This window comes from Bos mutus, chromosome 19 (assembly GCF_027580195.1).
Source record: "Bos mutus isolate GX-2022 chromosome 19, NWIPB_WYAK_1.1, whole genome shotgun sequence".
NCBI lineage: Eukaryota > Metazoa > Chordata > Mammalia > Artiodactyla > Bovidae > Bos > Bos mutus.
In genome coordinates, this window is record NC_091635.1 from 14,885,498 (window position 1) to 14,905,310 (window position 19,813).

The window sequence follows — 19,813 nt, forward strand, 5'->3', positions numbered from 1 at the left end:
CCCAGCCCTGCTGGCTGAGTTGAGAACTCCAAGCCTCTCACCGACAGGCAGTCTCCCAGCCTCTCTCCTGGCCATCATGGAAGGGCTGGATGAGGTCAGAGGTGTCAGACTTCTGTCTCTATGCAGGAGCCCCAGATCTAAAGCACGACACACAGAGCTGCTCTAGTTAAAGCGAAGATGAGTTCTGGAGCTTGAATCCTTGTCCCTGGCTCCCCAGCGATGTCTTGGTTCCTCCCCAGCTGTGGACTCCTGGGATCATCTCACCAGACGGCTGTCAGCTGTTACTCAGGCAACGGCTGGGAGTGGGGCCTGTGTGTTGTTCTCTGATGTCACCACTTTTGCTTTGGGTCCAGGAGAGCACAGGCCAGGTCCGTGAAAGCATGGTGGAGTAGGCTGCCTGGCTCACCTTGTGGGGGTGGAGTGGGAACTCCCTTGAAGTTCTGGTTTTGTTACAACTGCAGCACCATTGGCATATGACCCCCTGAGGAAGCTGCTTGATTCCCTGGGCTTCTTTCAGCTTTCCAGGTCTTCCTCCATTTACAGTCGGACAATGTTCTGATAAATCCATTCATTGTAAATTGAAAATGCATTTACTACATCTAACCCCCTGACCATCACAGCTTAGCCCTGTCTACCTTAAACATGCTCAGAACATTTGAATTAGCCTACAATTGGGCAAAATCATCTAATACAAAGCCTGATAATAAAGTGTTGACTGTCGTATAATTGATTGAATACTGTACTGAAAGTGAAAAATGGAACGGTCATGTGGGTGCAGAACGGTTGCCGTCATATCTATCATGTGGCTGACTGGGAATTGCCCTGCCAGTGTTGAGTGAGAGGATAGCACCGTGTATCGCTAGCCTGGGAGAAGATGAAAATCTAAAATTCAAAGTGTGGTTTCTGTTGAGTGTTTGCTTTTGCATCATGGTAGAGTCAAAAAATCTTTAAGTCAGACCATTATAAGTCAGTGACCGTTTGTATCTGGCTCACGATGCTGCTTTGTACATGCTCATAGAGAGCCATTGCTTCCTGGTCTGAAAGATCTGTGTATTTGCCTGTCTACTTTATCTCCTCTGAGTGGGCCCTCCTCCTAGTGCTGCAGGATTGCCTGTGTGTGCCGCTCTCACTGAAACCTCCAGGAATGAGCCCTCCCCCGGGGCTGGTTCCATGTGGTGGTCTCCCCCATGTGGGCGTGGAGGGGCTGAGCTTCCCGGTGGCCAAGGACAGCTTCTTGCCTCCAGGTATTTTCATCTCACTGCTCAATCCCATCCCTTGCTCCTGAAACTTCGCAGTCCTGCTAGGTGCCAGAGCTGGGGTGTGGAGTCACCAGTGAGGTGAGGGAGAGCTATATACTGTGACCCGGGAGCGGGATGAGCTGGTTTTTCCTCAGTTTACAGAAGGGAAAGCAGGCCCAGGGTTTAGGTGACTGGCCTGAGCTCACACAGCTGGTTCATGGGAAAGCCAGGTTTGGAAAGGGGCCCAGTGTCCTTTTCTGCTGTTTACCACTTCATCAGACTGGAGGCTTCGCTGGTCTTGACTTTGACTTGTGTCTCAGGAGGTGAGCTGATTCTGAGTGCTCGTAAATGATGCTCAGGGGGGCAGCAGCAGGAGCACAGTGGCTCATGGCTCATCCATGCGCCTCTTCTCCCTGTGTCAGTTGGTGTTGGCTTTGTTTCTCTCAGAGGCTGCCTTGGAGCTGCCATTAGCATCTTCTGAGAGCCATGGTGGAAGCTGGCACTTGTGGGGAAGGGGACGTGAGGACATGACCTTGGGTGGAGCAGTGGCTTCAGAGACAGCCTGTATCCAGGGAGTATCCAGCTTGGCCGCTGGTGGGAACAGGGCCCGAGGGAGATGGGCCCAGGCTGTCAGTTGTCTGCATTGTTTGCCCAGATGATGCTAAGAAGTCTTTTCTATGTTCTTTTACTTCATGGATTGTTTTTCTCTCTGTATCTGCCTCAAAATTTGAAGCAAATTGAGGGCACTAGCTTGGCCTTTGAAATATAAATGTGTTACTTGATTTTTTTAAAAAAATGAGAGTGGAGGCAGGAGGCATCTTTGTAAGTCATGTTCCTGTGACTTAGAGCATCTTATCTGAAAACTGGTCCCGTGGCTGTTAAAAATATGATACACGGGGATATGTGTGTTAGTCACTTAGTCGTGTCCTACTTTTTGAGACCCATGGACTGTCGCCCACCAGGCTCCTCTGTCCATGGGATTCTCCAGGCAAGAAATACAGTAGCCCTTAAAAATTTTTTTTTATAATTTCATTTTTGGCTGTGCTGGGTCTTTGTTGCTGCTCATGAACTTTTCTCTACTCTTCACTGCGGTGCACGAGCTCTAAGGCGTGCAGGCTGCAGTAGTTGCGGCACGTGGCTCAGTAGTTGAGGCTCCCACACTCTAGAGCGCAGGCTCAGGAGTTGTGGTACATGGGCTTCGTTGCTCTGCAGCATGAGGGATCCTCCCAGATCGGAGATTGAACTTGTGTCTCCTCCATTGGCGGGCAGAGTGTTTACCACCGAGCCACCAGGGAAGCTCCTCCTCTTGATTTTAAGGAGGAAAAGTCTCTAGTAATATTAATGTAACAGGCTTCTTATGTAAGATAAGCCCACATGAAGAGGAGGCCAATTTGAAAACAGGACAAAGCTTACGGTGTTGGTGTTCTGCACGTGGGGTAATACTTTACTTTGCTGCTCGCCTGCACCCACAAGAGTTAATGTTTCCTGTCAGCTCTGAAGTCTTCACCAAGGGAAGCTGAACAGATGTTTCACTTGTTCACTTGTGGGGTGTTTTAAAGTTTGCTGCCCCTGTTAATATAGGGGAGATCCTGCCTGGATCATGGTTTGCAGGTGGAGGCCTGGGATAAGGGTGCTGGGCTGGCAGGCCTGGGCAGGTTTTCTGGCACATGCCTGGATCAGCAGTGATGTCATGTGAGGCTCAGAGCCTGAATTACCCTCTGTAAGTTTTGACTCAATCTAACAACGTGTGATAAGCTGTAACAACTCGTCTGTGGTAGTAAGAACACAGTCAGTCTCAGTAGCACTAATACAAACGTCTGCTGGTGGGGGAATGGAGTGGTTAGGATAACTGCTCAGCTGGACAAGTGATCACGGAGCCACTGACCTGTAAGTCATGCTCATCCATGCATCAATAAGAAAAGGACACAAAATCGATGAACATGCAGTTGCAGCTTTCTGAAACAGAAGTGAAGTGAAAAGATGGGACTAGTTTTACTCTGTGGATTCTAAATTTGCCTGTAAAGTGGCCCAAATTTTTTAAAAATTGAAGTCACGGGACTGATTTTCTTTCACTGAAGACGTGCTAGGAGTTGTGAGATCTGAGTAAGTAGCACAAAGCAGGGGCTCCCTGGACCTGCCAGGTGACTGGGCTGAGGCCTCCTTGGGGAAATTTTGCCACGCAGATGCCCTTAGGTTCCACCCCAGAACTGCCTAGTGAGGAGAGTTCTGTATTTCATAGACGCTGAAGTGCCAGCAATTATAAGACACACCTTTATTTTGTAAAGCAGTAGGAAAAGTGTGCAATTGTAACTATGAAAATGCTTATTATTAAGACTTTGTATTTAAATTTGTTTAGCTGTGCTTTGTTGCTGCATGGGGTTTCTCCAGTTGTGGAGCGTGGGCTTCTCATTGCGGTGGCTTCTCGTTGCAGAGCACGGGCTCTAGAGCTCAGGTTTCAGTAGGGGCTTTGCTGCTCCACAGAATTTGGAATCTTCCTGGATCAGGGATCAAACACATTGTCTCCTACATTGGCAAGCGGATCCTTATCCACTGAGCTGCTGGCAAAGCCCCAAGACTTTGTATTTATTTAAAGAGCCCTTCTAGACTTCTTTATGCAGATTTTCATCATATCACACTTATTTAATTCATGTACAGAAAGGAAAATGTGAGACATACTCCTAGACTTCACATTGTAATTCCAACGTTCTGAATTGTGTCTTGACCCAAGTGGTCCTTGTACATGTTTTCCTGAGCAATGTCGTCCTCTGTGGCATGGTGAGCACTGGCCATGCAGCTCTGCTCTGCTGCTGGCTCCAGAACTTTCTTCTAAGCTGCTGATACTCTTACTACAAGATCTGGTGCTGGGCTTTAATGACCTCACCAGGAGTCAGGCAATGACAACCACATGACAGCTGCCACCTCCTGAAGGTGATTGTGGGGTGCCTGAATTTACACACGTGAGAACAGGAGCATCTCAGCTTCCATATGGTATGGTCCTTGATGGAGGCAGCACTCTGCTCGGATGTCCCAGTCAGATCCAGTGTTTAATAGTCTGATTATGTCACATTACATCTTGAGTAAGCTTCATGACATCCAGTTAGTGGGCATGGAGTCCATTATTGGGCTTCTTTGAAAAAATAAACAGGCCTCACTGCTGTAGTGCATCAAACGTGAGTTTGTAGTCTTGGTTTAAGGCTTGGGGACATGATCATACTTGTACATGTGGTACACAGACGCTGTAATTATGGTAATCATACTTTGTGTGGTACATGAATGTTATAATTACGGTAATCATACTTTGTGCATGTACGTGGATGCTGTAATTACGGTAATCATACTTTCTACATGTAGTACATGGTGCTGTAATTAGGGTTAACATTCTTGGGAAACTGGTATTATCATGTCAATATACTCTTATCGATAAGTTTCGTATTACATTTCTGAAAAGGATTGTATGAGACATTTCACAAGATTTGCTAGATTCCCAAATGACGGGTGGCTACACAAGGAAGCAGACTGCCCGGTTGGTCCTAATGGTGCACAGATGCAGCATTTCAGCAAATGCTCAGAATTTGGGAAAGGGGCCGGGATTGGGAAACCTCTGTGGATGGAGACTCCCCTCAGGCCTGCCTGCCTGAACTAGGGGGTGAGGAGCCATCGTGTCCACTTTCTAGATTCCAACCCATGGACTGTTGTGATTTTTTTTAGGGGTGGGGCAGGAAGTGGTGGTTCCTAGAGTCTGAACTGTGGGCTCTTCCTGTCTTGATAAACATGTCTGTTGTCATAGCAACGTTGGTTTCAGGAGGAAAGGGCCATGAGTTAGTGATACCCAGAACCATAGGGAAGGCTGGTTAAGAATTTGGTTTCCACCTCATTTCATCTTAGTTGAGGTTTCCAGGGAGGGGGAAGGTTGGTGACAGAAGGGATGCTTGTCTTCCTGATGTCAGCATGCCTAGGATAGGCAGCCTGGGAACAGGTGTGTTATTCCTACTAAAGTAAGAGAGTCTTCTAGAGTGTCTGCATTTTAGGCAAGGGCAGACAGAGCATTTAAAGTGTATGTGACCACGTTAAAATCCTAAGAGGGCTCGTCTAGACTGCATTCTACAAAAGGCTAAGGTTTCTCCACACATTCTGGAACCCCTCCTCACATCGGACCATATGCCCATGGCTGGGCGCTGGCCAGCTGCTTTGTCTTTGACATGCCCAGAGCCCAGCTCCCAGCTATAGTTGTGTTTCATGAACAACCTCAGACTATGAAGCAGTGGTTTGTTTAGTGAAGAAAGGTCCCGTCTAGTTGGCGTCTTTGTGGAATCAGGAATTGGAATCTGTTCACGTAGGTCGTGTTTCTCCTGAGCTGGCAAACAGTATGACGTGAACACCAGTTAAACCAGCTAGCAAGGAAGGATTCTTTTTCAGAAAAGCCTCTGAATTCCACAAACCCTTGGACTGAGACACCAAAAGCAAGGGTGAGGACACACATGAGAGACGGTAAGTGCAACTCTCCTTTTCTCCTGTGGTGGTGACGATTTTGAGAAAGGGAACAGTTCAGCCCATTTTTCACATCCTCACAACTGCCAAGCAGCTTCAGTATGTACTTCAGACCACCGGAACGAGCCTAACTTGAGCATATCATAAAAAAGCCCCAGCATGGCCGCGCGACTGTGTTCCCCTAGATTTCTCTCCAGCCCATCCTACCTGGCCCACAGCTGCCCGTGGATCTCACCACCGAATCCTCCCAAAAGCATTTTTAACGTGCATCCTGCCTGAAAATAGCCTGAAATGTCTCAGGCCTCTTGAAATACTCTAATCCAGTAATGGGCTTCATTGATTGGACACTGAAACCGTCCTAGAGACTTCATCCCTCAGTCCTGGACCGCTCATCGGCAAAGCAGGACAGCCGCCAGCCCGCCCAGAGAACTCACCTGTCACCTGACAGTTTCTGGGCGTGCGGTGCCCTCGGAACAAGTGGCCTGGCTATCAGCACGTAAGTCTATGTAGCGTCCAACCAGAACAGAAGGTGAGAAAACAGATTGCACATTCACATGATTATTCTTGTTTATTGAGGTCTGTTTATTCTCCACGGGTGCTTTTTCCTCCAAGTAAACAGAGCAGGCGTAAATATCTATAATGAATAAATTTATTGTCTTACAAAAATCATTGTCTAGAAATATGGGAATACAAGAAAAGATATTTGCAGTCAGGTGTCTGGTGGTCAACAGCCAGTACAATTCATAAAGGGGGAAAAATCAAAGATTCCAAACCCACATGACAAATTCTTCCCAACAGATGTTAAAGCTTTTAACCCAAAAGGTTTGTGTTTTCAAGCACGTTGCAGAGGATCAAGGATTTATAATTAACACTGATTCATTGTCACTGAATGTTTATAATACCACTTTGACTAGAGAGGTACATGATATGAAGCACAGTCAAAACTTAATACATTAAATTGTTACAGAGGCAAATAATATATTTAACATTGTCTTAGTACTGTAGTGTCTAAGGCACTTTCTGTAATGTCAGTTTGATTAACTATCAACCCAAAACAGAATGCTAAATGTTTACTGTAACACTGTCCCGAGGGGGTGGGGAGGGAGAAATGAAAAAGGAGTCATCCACTGGCATGTCAACATTCAGGCGGGTGGCCTCTGTTCCCGAGGTGCTGTCCCTCTCACTGACAGACTTGAACAAGTCTCGGACACAAAACCAATCTTCCCATTTTGGGCTCAAAGCAGCGGCTGAATTTGCAAGGTCAGCATGAGAGCCTGGCTGGCGATGAAGAGTGCCCCCCCTAGCTTCTGCTCTGGGGGGCCTGTGGCTGCGAGGAGCAGGCCATCTAGAAGTCACTGTGATGGCTGCCCCTGGGCCTCGGCTGCATCGTGGCCACTGTCCTGTTGGCACAGAGCAGCTCCGGCTGAAGACAGTTCACGTGAAGAGATGCGGGGACCCCACGACTTGAGGGAGAGGGGCACTGCAACCCCCATGGATGCTGCTTCCCCCAACCCACCCCCCCCCATCTCGCTGAAGCCCCTTTCACAGTTTGCGCACTGAAATAGTGTCAATCATCATCTGAAGGAAATGAGAGCTACAGGTGCAGTTTAGGTTCCATAACGTTCTAAGGGACTTGATGTGGCTGCGGAGGCAGGGGCCACGTGAACACAGAACTAAAGTAGCTGTCTGTACGACAGAGCATGCAGAGCGACGGGGCGGCAACCGCTAGGCGGCCCCATGACCCAGCGACTGGCAGCGGGTCTGCAGTTAGTTTGAAAAAGGGTTCTCTTAACATGTATTATAAAATGGTCTCTTGGTGGATATATGGAAAATAGATGCAATGATGAGGCGATCTGTTTAATATGTGTAGGTTTTGTGTATATATATATATATATATAAAAAGGGGAGCAATTGTACCTAAATCTGAAGCAGGAGACGTGTGTGTAGGCCATGAGGCCTTAAGACACAATTGATCTCTCAGGAAGGAGTCTCGCAGCTCTCCGGTTCCCCAGATCTGCAGGAGGCCCCAAGGTGGGGGTGCAGGTGACTTCCTGCATATCCCGCAGTATTGCTTCCTCTGGCTTCCTTGGACTTACTCGGACTGCGGCGGCTGTGTCTCGTTGATGTCACTGGTCTTACTTTCTGTGTCGTCGTCCGACAGCTCCAGGGACGCGCCCTCAATGTGCAGCTGGCGCCGGCCTGATCGGCTGGAGGAGAAGCTGATCGGGCCGCCTCGCCTGGAGGGAACAGAAAACAGGTGCACGTGGCCGCCAAGTCATCCACCCACCTGAGGACTCAAACCTCCCCGCCCAGGACACAGCCCCTGGGGTGGTGGGGAAATCAGAAGGGCTCTGTGCTTAGCCACCGCTGCCACCCACTGAGCATCGTCCTGGGGGCCGTGGTGGCTGGCCCCTGCTGTCCCTCCAAGACACAGTGAGGACAGCACCACTGGCTCATCCCTGGCCAGCCGCTCCCCAAAGGGCAGATGGAGAGGAAATGTTGTGTACAGGCTTTGTGGGCCTCCTAAGGTCTCTGCTGGTCTTTTTACAACCTTTATCACTGTCAGCACCACTCTTAGCGTATGAGAGCAGGGCAGACAGGCTCCAGCCCACAAGCCACACCTGTGCTAAGCTGTCCTTCTGGGGAGAAGCCTTGGCTCCCTGTGTCCTGGGGTGCATCAAGTCTGTCGTAGAGAGGCTGCCCCCGCCCACGAGGGACATGGACAGACTCCTGGGCTGGCACGCAAGCCTCAAGCCGTGCATTCGCACAGCCTCTCAGTAAACACAGAGCCAGTGAGTGAGTGGCCTGTTGCTTCCCTGCTCTCCAGCCCACCAATGGTCAGGAGTCCTAAATAGGTACATGCCAAGGAGGACCTGCACACTTGGCCAAGAAAACCACAGTGTCTGGAGCCACTTACCTCAGCCGGTTCTTCAGGGTGCTGACCTCGCGGCTCAGGCCCTCGTTGGCCTCAGTGGCATCATCCAGTTCCCGCTGGAGTTTGCGCCGAGATGCGTTGGCACGTGTAGCTTCTTCCTCTGCTTCCTCCAGCTGCCGCTTGAGCTGCTTCATCCTGGCATTGGCCTTCTCCATCTCGGGGAAGTTAGAGGAACTGAGTCAAACCAAACCGCTGAATCCAAATTCGCATTGCTGTGTCCTCAATGTTTCAGCACAGGCCTCTGCCCCACTGGCCACACGTGTGTGCACACACAAGGGCCCTGCCTGAGGCCTTTTGAACAGCCTGCCATTCTCTGCACAACTGTGTCTACACAGCATATTAGGCTAAAGGAAACTTTTAAACAACTGAAATCCAATTTTCATCCCTGAGTTTTCTACAGAAAAATGACATCTTCACATGAGTGATCTATGGAATTATGAAAGGAAACTGCTATTACCAGCAACACAGTCTCCACCCCCAGGAGATGGTGTGTTCATTTTACACTTCTTTTCAACACGGGCATGTCAATATTCTAAGTACCAAGCCACTCTGGAAAACCAAGTGAGAACTGGGCCTGCCACTAGCCCGCCCAGTCCTGAGCCACAGAAGCTGGCCAACACCGTGCTGGTCCAGTTCACACCCACCCAGAACTGCTCTCGGAGTTGCTAGGCCCTGGGATGGAGAGGGGAGGGTCTGGGCTAGAGGCAGTGGATCCTCAGGTCTCCCAGACGAGCAAGAGCACAGCCCCCCAGGCTGCAGCCAGTACAGAGCTGACGCGCCCTGACACTTAGGAGACAGACACCTGGACACAGACGAGGATGACCACTTGGTCCCAGGTGCAGTGCACTCGCTTTTTCTTCCCTTCCCACTACCTCTTGCATCTGCCCCTCCACCCAGCCAATGTTCAGTTCTGTTCAGTCGCTCAGTCGTGTCCGACTTTGCGACTCCATGAATTGCAGCACGCCAGGCCTCCCTGTCCATCACCAAGTCCTGGAGTTTACTCACGTCCATCGAGTTGGTGATGCCATCCAGCCATCTCATCCTCTGTCGTCCCCTTCTCCTGCCCCTAATCCCTCCCAGCACCAGAGTCTTCCAATGAGTCAACTCTTATGACTACCAACTACAACTTTTCTAGGCATTCAGAAGACAGTGGGTAAAACAGGCAGAAATCTCTACTCATGCAGTGTCCACTCTAGTGAAGGAAACATGGTAATAAGATCAGTTCAGGCCTCCCCACTTCAATCCTTTCTCAAGGCTCTTGCCCACCCCTTCGCAATATGTATTGTGTGGCAGGGCTGTGTCCTAATCACCTCTGTATCCCCAGCACCCAGGAGTGACCAGCAGGAACAAGAAACAGCATGTGTATTGAAACACTAGAAGTAAGAGTTTCAAACAGCTCTTCCTAAGTCAGCGAGTCACATAGTAACATGGCTGGTCTTGTATCTGTGTTCCTGTACAGCATTCAGGGTGGAAGACATGTTCCCTTTACGTGCCTTCTCTCCTTACCTGTTCTTTATACTGGTCAGCATGGCGGCGTTCATCTTCAACCTGCATGAAGATTTCTTTCAGCTTCTTCTCGGTACGACGGACTAGTTTATTGGCAGCGGCTCTTTCCCTGTGAAAATGATCCACATGTTCATTTTCACAGTTCTTGCAGTAAAAATATTTTAACTCCTTTTCTCTATAAGATGACACATTGGAGTGCTTTCCAGGACCCCTGTATCATCGTGATCAACATAGCCCAGAAACTTCTTCCTTCTGGTCGAACCATGGATTGCCTTTAATGTAGTCTAATGCTGATAGGCAGAACACCTGCATTATTCCCTCACGCATGGGTATTTATCACCTTAGTGATCTTCTGAAGATCAAAGGTCATTTACATCGAGTGTAGAATTTTTGGAAATAAAAACCTTAGTTGGTTACTCTCATCACCTAACATTTTAGCCTGGAAAACAAAACAATTTATTGATTGTTTCAATTTAAAATTACTTCCCACTGACTTGGAGAAGGAAATGGCAACCCACTCCAGTATTCTTGCCTGGAGAATCCCATGGATGGAGGAGCCTGATGGGCTACATGCAGTCCACGTGGTCGCAAACAGTCGGACACGACTGAGTGACCTCACTCACTCCCACTGACTAAGATTCCCTGGAGGAGGGCAAGGGAACCCACTTCAGTATTCTTACCTGAAGAATCCCACAGACACAGGAGCCTGGCAGGCTAGTCCATAGGGTCGCCAAGAGTCTGACATGACTGAAGTGACTGAGCACGTACTTACTAAGATGCTAGAGCAGCTGAACACTGAAACAACTCCCCCCACTTCAGGTAGGAGTTAAGGCACCATGTTCTAGACAGGCCTCCACTGTCCCATGTGAAGGAAGGAGAGTTAACTTACTTGGAGAACTCCACTGAAAACACAAAAGGATCTTTTGTTCCTTCACAAATGTTATGCAAAAATGGATAGGATGGAATCAGCTCAAAGGACCAAGTCATGTCTATTACAACTAACAACAAACAAACCCTCAGCTGTTACATTTGAGAGCAGGGGGACAAAGTTTTGGATGCTAGGCCGGGGAGGACTCTGCGCATAGACCCTGTGTTTTTGGGCCCCCAAGCTCCTCAATAAGAGGGTGAAGTTGAAAGTCTGCTCCAGCTCTGGCCATCTGAGATTCTATTCTAATAGATATGTAAATAAATGCCTGCCAAAAAGCTGCTTTGTGCAATTCCTCATAAATTTCAGAATGAATGGTTTACGTCACCAGAATGCAAACTGTTGAGCAATCCTTTCTTAAAGGAGAAAAAACTTGTCTTTTTTGTTACACTGCATTTCTTCTATGCCAATACACTGTTGTATTTCACGTGATGCCGTGAACTTGGGCTCAGCCTTGGGCAGAGATGTAAACTATGGCACCAGCAAGTCATGGGGCACACACAGCATGATTAGCCCTCAGCTGAGCCTGGGAAGAGCTGACAGGCGAGCCCAGTGCTCCCTGAGGGCTCACACCAGCTTCTCCGGTTATATGTGCCCTTGTGATTCTTCCCCCAGCAACAAAGCTCCCCTAGGACGGGCCATTGGTGTCATCTCTATAAACCTGGACCTGGTCTGTAGCAGAGATACTGTAAAAAACTTTCTTTGGCTTATAGCACTGAAAACCTCTTACTTGGCTTCCTGCTCAAGCTGCTCCTCCAGCTGCCCAATCTTGGCTTCTAGGGCAGAGATGGTGGCCTTGAACTTGGACTTGACAGCGCCTTCCAGCTCCTGCAGCTTGGCCTTCAACTCCTTGTTCTGCCGCTCCAGCTGCTGGCGCGCATTATCGCTCTTCTGGGCAGCGCTGCGCTCGGCCGCCAGCTCAGTGTTCAGCGTGTCCACCTGAAGGGGAGATGGGTCAGTTGTGCAGAGGATGGCACAGTCCCTCCTGGGGTGAGGGGACATGGCAGGCCCACCTGCAGTGTGGTCTTGCGGAAGCGGTCATTGAGCAGCTCCATGTTGCTCTGCTCCTCCTCCAGCTCCTCCTCTAGCTGTGCGATCCGAGCCTCCAGACGCCGCTTCTCATCCAGGAGTGCAGACCTGCGGCCAAGGCGGCGACACTCAGCACAGAGAACTCCCCAGGGCTCCTCCACCCACTGTGCTGCCATTAACATTCTTAATTTTTCTCCTTCCCCTCCTCCCACCCCGGTCTGCCAGGTCCTGTTGGTTTTGCTTCCAAACATGCTGCCCACTTGTCTCCATCCCCAGGCCTGCTACCTGGCCAGGCCCCGCTATCTTGCGCCTGGATTGCTATGCAGCCCTCCAGCTTTGCCCCACAGCCAGTGTCAGCTATAAAAGTACAAAAAGATCCTGGTGTTCCCTAGCTTCTCTAGTGTACCAAGATCTAAAGCCAGCTCCTCACCATGGCACACTAGAAAATGACCACCATGGATCCTTAGGACAGCCATTAAATGGAGAAAGCAACCTCTTAATTGTAAAAAACAAAAAAAACAAAAAAAAACAAAAAACCCCCCCAAAACAGCCATTAAATGGAGAAAGCAACCTCTTAATTGTAAAAAAAAAAAAAAAAAAAACCCAAAAATCTGACTTAATGAAACATACGTTGAGGGAAAGAGACCTAAAGAATGTGAAAGTGAGGCCCTGCACTGCAAGGCTGTGCAGTCCTGTGGAGGCCAGATAGGTTCTGAGGGCCTTTCCTGCACACCTGTGTGGACGTGACTATTGCAGGGAGGTGTGACCTGGCAGGGCTTCAGCCAGTTGGCTGAGGCCCAGCATCTCGTGCTCATCTCTCCAGACTTTGAACAGATAAGCAAACCAACCACTGACTCCCCAATGCCAGATGACCCCTGTAGCTGACTTAGTGCCTTTGAGGACCAGTGAGACACCCACCCCTTCCCACCTGTTCAGGAGACTCACTTGCCGGAGGCGCTATTGGCAATCTCGTCCGCCAGCTCGTCTCTCTCCTGCTCAGCATGTCGGCGGGCTCGCTCGGATGAGGCAAGTTCCTGAGTGAGTTCAGATTGTCATGTAAGCTCTGGCTGCTAAGTTTCCTTAAATGTGAGGTCTGACAGTGCCTGTAGGCTGCTGCCACCTTGCTTGAGGCACCAAGTGTGCCTCAAACTGTAAACAGATTTAAGAAATACACTATTCAACCTCTCTGTTTAGTCAGGTAGAACAATATCAAATGGGACCACTTTGCCCAAGTGAAGCAGTAAGATGGTCCAGCACCATATTAAAAAATGGTCAGTGAGATTACACTGGCTACAGAAACATTAAAATGTATTTATCTGGTCTTAGAGAAATTCCAAGGGCAAATATTTGTTAAGCAAATAAATGAATAAACACAAACCTCCTGCAACTGAAGGATTTCTGCTTCCAGGCTTTTCAGTTTCTTCTCACTCTCTTTGGATTGAGCAAAAATCTCATCCCGGGATGCACGAGCTTCTTCTAATTCACGCTGGTAGTCCTTCATCTGAGCCTAAGCATAAGGAGGAGGAAAGTTTTAGGGTAGTGTTTATTCTTATTTAAACATACCTTTCCCCCCAGATTATAAAATATGAATTTATTATAAACATAAATGTAGAAGTGATGAAAAAACATTCAAGTCAATATCCCTTATGAATATAGATGCAAAAATCCTCAACAAAATAGAAACCAACAAGATCCATCAACACATCCAAGTGGGATTTATCTGAGGAATTCAAGGTTGATTTGACATCCAACACAACTATGTGATCGCTTCAATTGACACAGAAGCAATCTAATACCTTTCAATATAAAAACACTCAATAAACCTTTGACAAAATTCAACATCCATTTATGATAAAAACTCTCCAGAAAGCAGGCACAGAAGAAACATACCTCAACATAATAAAAGCCATATATGATAAACCCACAGCAAACACTACCCTCAATGGTGAAAAATTGAAAGCATTACCCCTAAAGTCAGGAGAACAAGACAAGGATGCCCACTCTCACCACTACTATTCAACATAGTTTTGGAAGTTTTAGCCACAGCAATAAAAGAAGAAAAAGAAATGAATCCAGATTGGAAAAGAAGTAAAACTCACTGTTTGCAGATGACATGCTCCGATACATAGAAAACCCTAAAGACTCCACCAGAAAATTACTAGAGCTAAATCAATGAATATAGTAAAGCTGCAGGATATAAAATTAATACACAGAAATCCCTAGCATTCCTATACACTAACAGTGAGAAAACAAAGAAATTAAGGAAACAATTCCATTTACCATTGCAATGAAAAGAATAAAATACTTAGGAATAAATCTATCAAAAGAAAAGACCTATATATAGAAAACTATAAAACACTGGTGAAAGAAATCAAAGATGACACAAATAGATGGAGAAATATACCATGTTCATCAGTCAGAAGAATCAATATAGTGAAAATGAGTATACTACCCAAAGCAATCTATAGATTCAATGCAATTCCTATCAAGCTACCAATGGTATTTTTCAGAGAACTAGAAACAAATAATTTCACAATTTGTATGGAAATACAAAAAAACCTCGAATAGCCAAAGCAATCTTGAGAAAGAAGAATGGAACTGCAAGAATCAACCTGCCTGACTTCAGGCTATACTACAAAGTAACAGTCACCAAGACAGTATGGTACTGGCACAAAGACAGAAATATAGATCAGTGGAACAAAATAGAAAGCCCAGAGATAAATCCATGCACCTATGGACACCATATCTTTGACAAAGGAGGCAACAATATACAATGGAGAAAAGACAATCTCTTTAACAAGTGGTGCTGAGAAAACTGGTCAACCACTTGTAAAAGAATGAAACTAGAACACTTTCTAATACCATACACAAAAATAAAATGGATTAAAGATCTAAATATAAGACCAGAAACTATAAAACTCCTAGAGGAAAACATAGGCAAACCACTCTCTGATGTAAATCATAGCAGGATCCTCTATGACCCACCTCCCAGAGTAATGGAAATAAAAGCAAAAATAAATGGGACCTAATTAAACTTAAAAGCTTTTGCACAACGAAGGAAACTATAAGCAAGGTGGAAAGACAGCCTTCAGAATGGGAGAAAATAATTGCAAATAAAGCAACTGACAATCTCAAAAACATATAAGCAAATCCTGCAGCTCAATTTCAGAAAAATAAGTGACCCAATCAAAAAAATGGGCCAAAGAACTAAACAGACATTTCTTCAAAGACATACAGATGGCTAACAAACACATGAAAAGATGCTCAACATCACTCATTATCAGAGAAATGCAAATCAAAACCACAATGAGGTACCATCTCACACTAGTCAGAATGGCTGCTATCAAAAAGTCTACAAACAATAAATGCTGGAGAGGGTGCGGAGAAAAAGGAACCTTCTTACACTGTTGGTGGGAATACAAACTAGTAGAGTCACTATGGAGAACAGTGTGGAGATTCCTTAAAACACTGGAAATAGAACTGCCATACGACCCAGCAATCCCACTACTGGGCATACAAACTGAGGAAACCAGAATTGCAAAAGCCATGTGTACCCCAATGTTCATCGCAGCACTGTTTACAATAGCCAGGACATGGAAGCAACCTAGGCGTCCATTGGCAGACAAATGGATAAGAAATCTATGGTACATATACACAATGGAATATTACTCAGCTGTTAAGAAGAATGCATTTGAATCAATTCTAATGAGGTGGATGAAACTGGAGCCTACAGAGCGAGTAAGTCATAAAGAAAAACACCAATATATTAACGCATATATATGGAATTTAGAAAAATGGTAATGATGACCCTATATGCGAGACAGCAAAAGAGACACAGACGTAAAGAACAGACTTTTGGACTCTGTGGGAGAAGGTGAGGGTGGGGTAATTTGAGAGAATAGCATTGAAACATGTATATATATATTTTTTTCATGTATATTATCATATATGAAACAGATCACCAGTCCAAGTTTGATGCATGAAACGGTGCTCGGGGCTGGTGCACTGGGATGACCCTGAGGGATGGGATGGGGAGGGAGGGTCAGGATGGGGAACACATGTACACCCATGGCTGATTCATGTGAATGTATGTCAAAAAACCCACCGCAATATTGTAAAGTAATTAGCCTCCAATTAAATTTCAAAAAAAATTAAAAAAACAAAATAAAAACAATAAGATAAAAACAATAAACTAAAGGCAACTTCCCCAACCCTGATAAAGGGAATCAATGAAATGAAAAACTAATATCATACTTAATGGTCAAAGACTGAATGCTTTTCCCTACAATAAGCAATGAGACAAGGATGTTTTTGCCCTTGCCGTTTCTGTATAACAATGTAATGGAGATGCTAGTCAAAGCATTTAGGCCAAGACAGGGAAATAAAAGATACCCAGATTGAAAAAGAAGAAATAAAACTTAGCTCAATTTGCAGATGAAAATATATAGAAAATCTTAAGGAATCCATTAAAAAAAAGTTACAACTAATAAACAAGTTCAGTGAGGCTGCAGCATACAGGATTAATCAATACAGTTAGTTCTCCATACCTGAACTCCACACCATGGATTCAACCAACAGTGGGTCAAAAATATTCAGGGGAAAAACATTCTCAGAAAATTTCGAAAAGCAAAACTTGAATTTGCCACGTGGGCAACCATTATCTTGTATCAGGTTGTTATGAGTAAACTAGAGTAAACTACAGATGATTTAAAGTATATGAGAAGATGTTCACAGGTTATATGCAAGTAATACAGCATTTTATATCAGGGACTTAAGCATCAGAGGATTTTGGTATCCACGGGGGCGGAGGGGTTGGTCCTAGAACCAGTCCCTCTCGGACACTGAGGGACAACTGTACAAAAATAATTGAAATTCAATACACTAACTGTAGAGACTGTAAATATTAACAAAGCAGCTATACTTAGCATCAAAAGGGTAAAATTTAGCTAATGTATAAGACTTGTATGCCAGAAACTAAAAGCATCATAGAAAAAAATGAAATAGCTCAATGGACTGATAGCCATGTTCATGGACCATGTTCGTGGAAAACTCAAGACCTTCGTGAGGATGGTAATACTCTCCAAATTGATGTACCGAGTCAACGTAAAATAGGAATCCTGGCTGGCTTAGGGGAGGCAGGGGGTAGAAACTGACAAGCTGATCCTAAATGGAATTGCAAGGAGCCCGGAACAGCAGTTATGGAAAAGAAAGTTGGAGAAGTCATACTTCCCAAGTGCAAAACCTGTAAAGCCATGGTAACCAAGACTCTGTGGTCCTGGCAGGACACAGAGATCAAGGAATAGAACTAAGAGTCCAGAAACAGACACAAGTCTGTGGTCAGCTGATTTCTGACAAGAGGGCCAAGAGAATTTCAATGGGGAAAATCTTTTTAACAAATGGTGCTGGGACAATTGAATATCCATATCCCAAAGAATGAAATTGGCTTCATATATCAAACTACATAATAAAAAATGAAGAGGATTTAGAAAGAGCCAGAAGTATAAAACTCGACAGTCATGTCTGACTCTGTGACCCCCTGGACTGCATACAACTCTTAGGAGAAAACACAGGACTAAATCTTCAGGACCCTGGATTAGGTAGTGGCTTCATAAATAGTAAAAACAGAAGAAACAAAAAATAATCTGAACTCCATCAAAACAAAAAACTTTTGCACTGTAAAACAGTACCACTGAGGGAGTGAATAGATAATCCAGAGAATGGAATAAGAGGCAGAATCACCAAGGCCAAAGGAATGGAAATTTTCTAAAGCTTTTGTCTTTCCCTCCAGAGAAGTGTGTCCTTGTACGAGAGAGCCCATCACATCCTGCCAATATAGCAAGTTACTACAGAAATCACTTTGTCACTGTGACAGTGAAAACCAGCATGCCATCTGAGTAGCTAAAGCGATGCTGACTGGACAGAAAGGCGCAGCTGGAGGAGGAGCAACATGGAGCTGCTCAACGACTGCTTCTGCAGACCACGCAGCAGGTGGGCCTGCCGTGTCCCCCTAACCACGGGAGTGGCTCACGGTCCCGGTCGACAAAGTCGACACCACCTACTCTCAGTGGGTGGCTGTGTGTTTAGTTGACCACGAGACGTTATTCAGAGCCCCAAGAGCTTGTCCCTCAATGAGTGCCCACCTGGCAACTCTACCTCACTCAATCCAAATGGGGCCAAGCCCACCCTGTAGATGCTGAGCTATACACCTACCATCTTTATGGCTTATGGTCCCAGCCTACAGCTGAGGATGACAGCAGCCCTGTGCCCTGCAGCAGTGACGTGGCAACGCTGAGCCCACCAGCACGATGGAGGCTGGATGCTGCCCAGAGCCTTCTCTCCAGCATCACTGGCCATGTCGTGCTCAGTGGTCTCAGCAGGGCCCGATGACCCCACCATCACACCCTGATGGCTGGTGGCACTCACCTGGAGTTTGCGGAGCTGCTTGATCACTTCATCCCTTGCTTTGTTAGCTGCCTCGATTTGAGCCTCCAGGTCCTTCAGGTCTATTTCCATTTTCTTCTTCGAGGCAACAGCCAGGGCCCGCTGTTTCCGCTCATCCTCCAGCTCTGCCTCAAGCTCCCGCACCTGACAGGCAGTGTCAGGATACATCAGACCCGGTATCCTCACACAGAGAACAGGCCCATGGGGGCTCGGCTTACTCAGGACGGGGGCTCTCTGCCTCCAAGCAGTAATTATTATTAGCAGCTGAATTTGTACAGAGAAAACTATAAACATCTCCACCTGGTACAAATCATTTCCATTGACCGACTGACCATGGCGAGAGTGTGTAAGGAGGCAGAATCCCTGATCTCAAGCTCCTAGTCCAGGTGATGCAACGAGATTGGAAGGCACAAGACAAGCTCCTAGGGAAGCTCCCCACTTGCCCCACAACAGGGACACCCCAGCCCCAGCAGAGGGGCCCACGTGTCAACCACATGGGCAAACAGCTTGGACGCACTCCCTCCAGCCCCAGTTGGCCCTTCAGATGATGGATGCTCCCTGCTAATAAGCTGATTCAGAATTCCCAACTCACAGAAACTCATTTAATGTGTGCTGTTTTAAGTCACTAAGCTTGAGCTAATCTGTTATCTAGCAATAAATGACTAATAAAATGTTAGTGGACCAAAAATAAGAAAGTGTCCCAGATCCAAGACTTGATACCATGAACTCCAAGGGAATGTTAAAGTGACAGTCGCTCAGTCATGTCCGAGACTTTTCAACCCCATGGACTATACAGTCCATGGAATTCTCCAGGCCAGAATACTGGCGTGGGCAGCCTTTCCCCTCTCCAAGGGGTCTTCCCAACCCAGGGATCAAACCCAGGTCTCCCGCATTGCAGGTGGTTTCTTTACCAGCTGAACTATCAGGGAAGCCCTTGGGAATGTTTCACTTTAAAATTTTAAATTAGAAATTTAAATGCACTCAGAAAAGTATATAAATTGTAAGTGCCCAAGCAATGTTTTCAAATAACAAAAATGTAAATACTTAGAGTTTTCCCTTTAGAGTGGTTTAAAGAGGACATGCAATCTGACCTTCAGAATATTCTGAATCACCTTGTCAGGTATGTACTGATTCTTCCCTTTACTGACACTTGTAAGACTCCCAGAACTTGAACCTGACTACATGTCCCTGGACAGCCCACTGGCTTTTAAGTAGTAATGATAATCTGAGAAATAGGAAATAAAACCAATT

General features: G+C 46.4%; 1 protein-coding gene across 4 annotated transcripts in view; it reads right to left on the reverse strand.

Annotated features, from left to right (window-relative positions):
• Positions 1–6,357: 6,357 nt before the first annotated feature.
• MYH10 (myosin heavy chain 10) overlaps positions 6,358–19,813 on the reverse strand; it is a 123,773-nt gene continuing 110,317 nt past the window's right edge. For all 4 annotated transcript variants that reach the window (XM_070389464.1, XM_005907554.3, XM_070389463.1 and 1 more), the window contains 8 exons: positions 18,545–18,706; positions 13,500–13,628; positions 13,067–13,155; positions 12,106–12,229; positions 11,823–12,031; positions 10,168–10,276; positions 8,644–8,816; positions 6,358–7,963 (listed from right to left, as the gene is read on the reverse strand). In XM_070389464.1, coding sequence (XP_070245565.1) covers positions 7,819–7,963; positions 8,644–8,816; positions 10,168–10,276; positions 11,823–12,031; positions 12,106–12,229; positions 13,067–13,155; positions 13,500–13,628; positions 18,545–18,706 — 1,140 coding nt within the window. In that variant the 3' untranslated portion in view covers positions 6,358–7,818. The remainder of the gene's footprint in view (positions 7,964–8,643; positions 8,817–10,167; positions 10,277–11,822; positions 12,032–12,105; positions 12,230–13,066; positions 13,156–13,499; positions 13,629–18,544; positions 18,707–19,813) is intronic.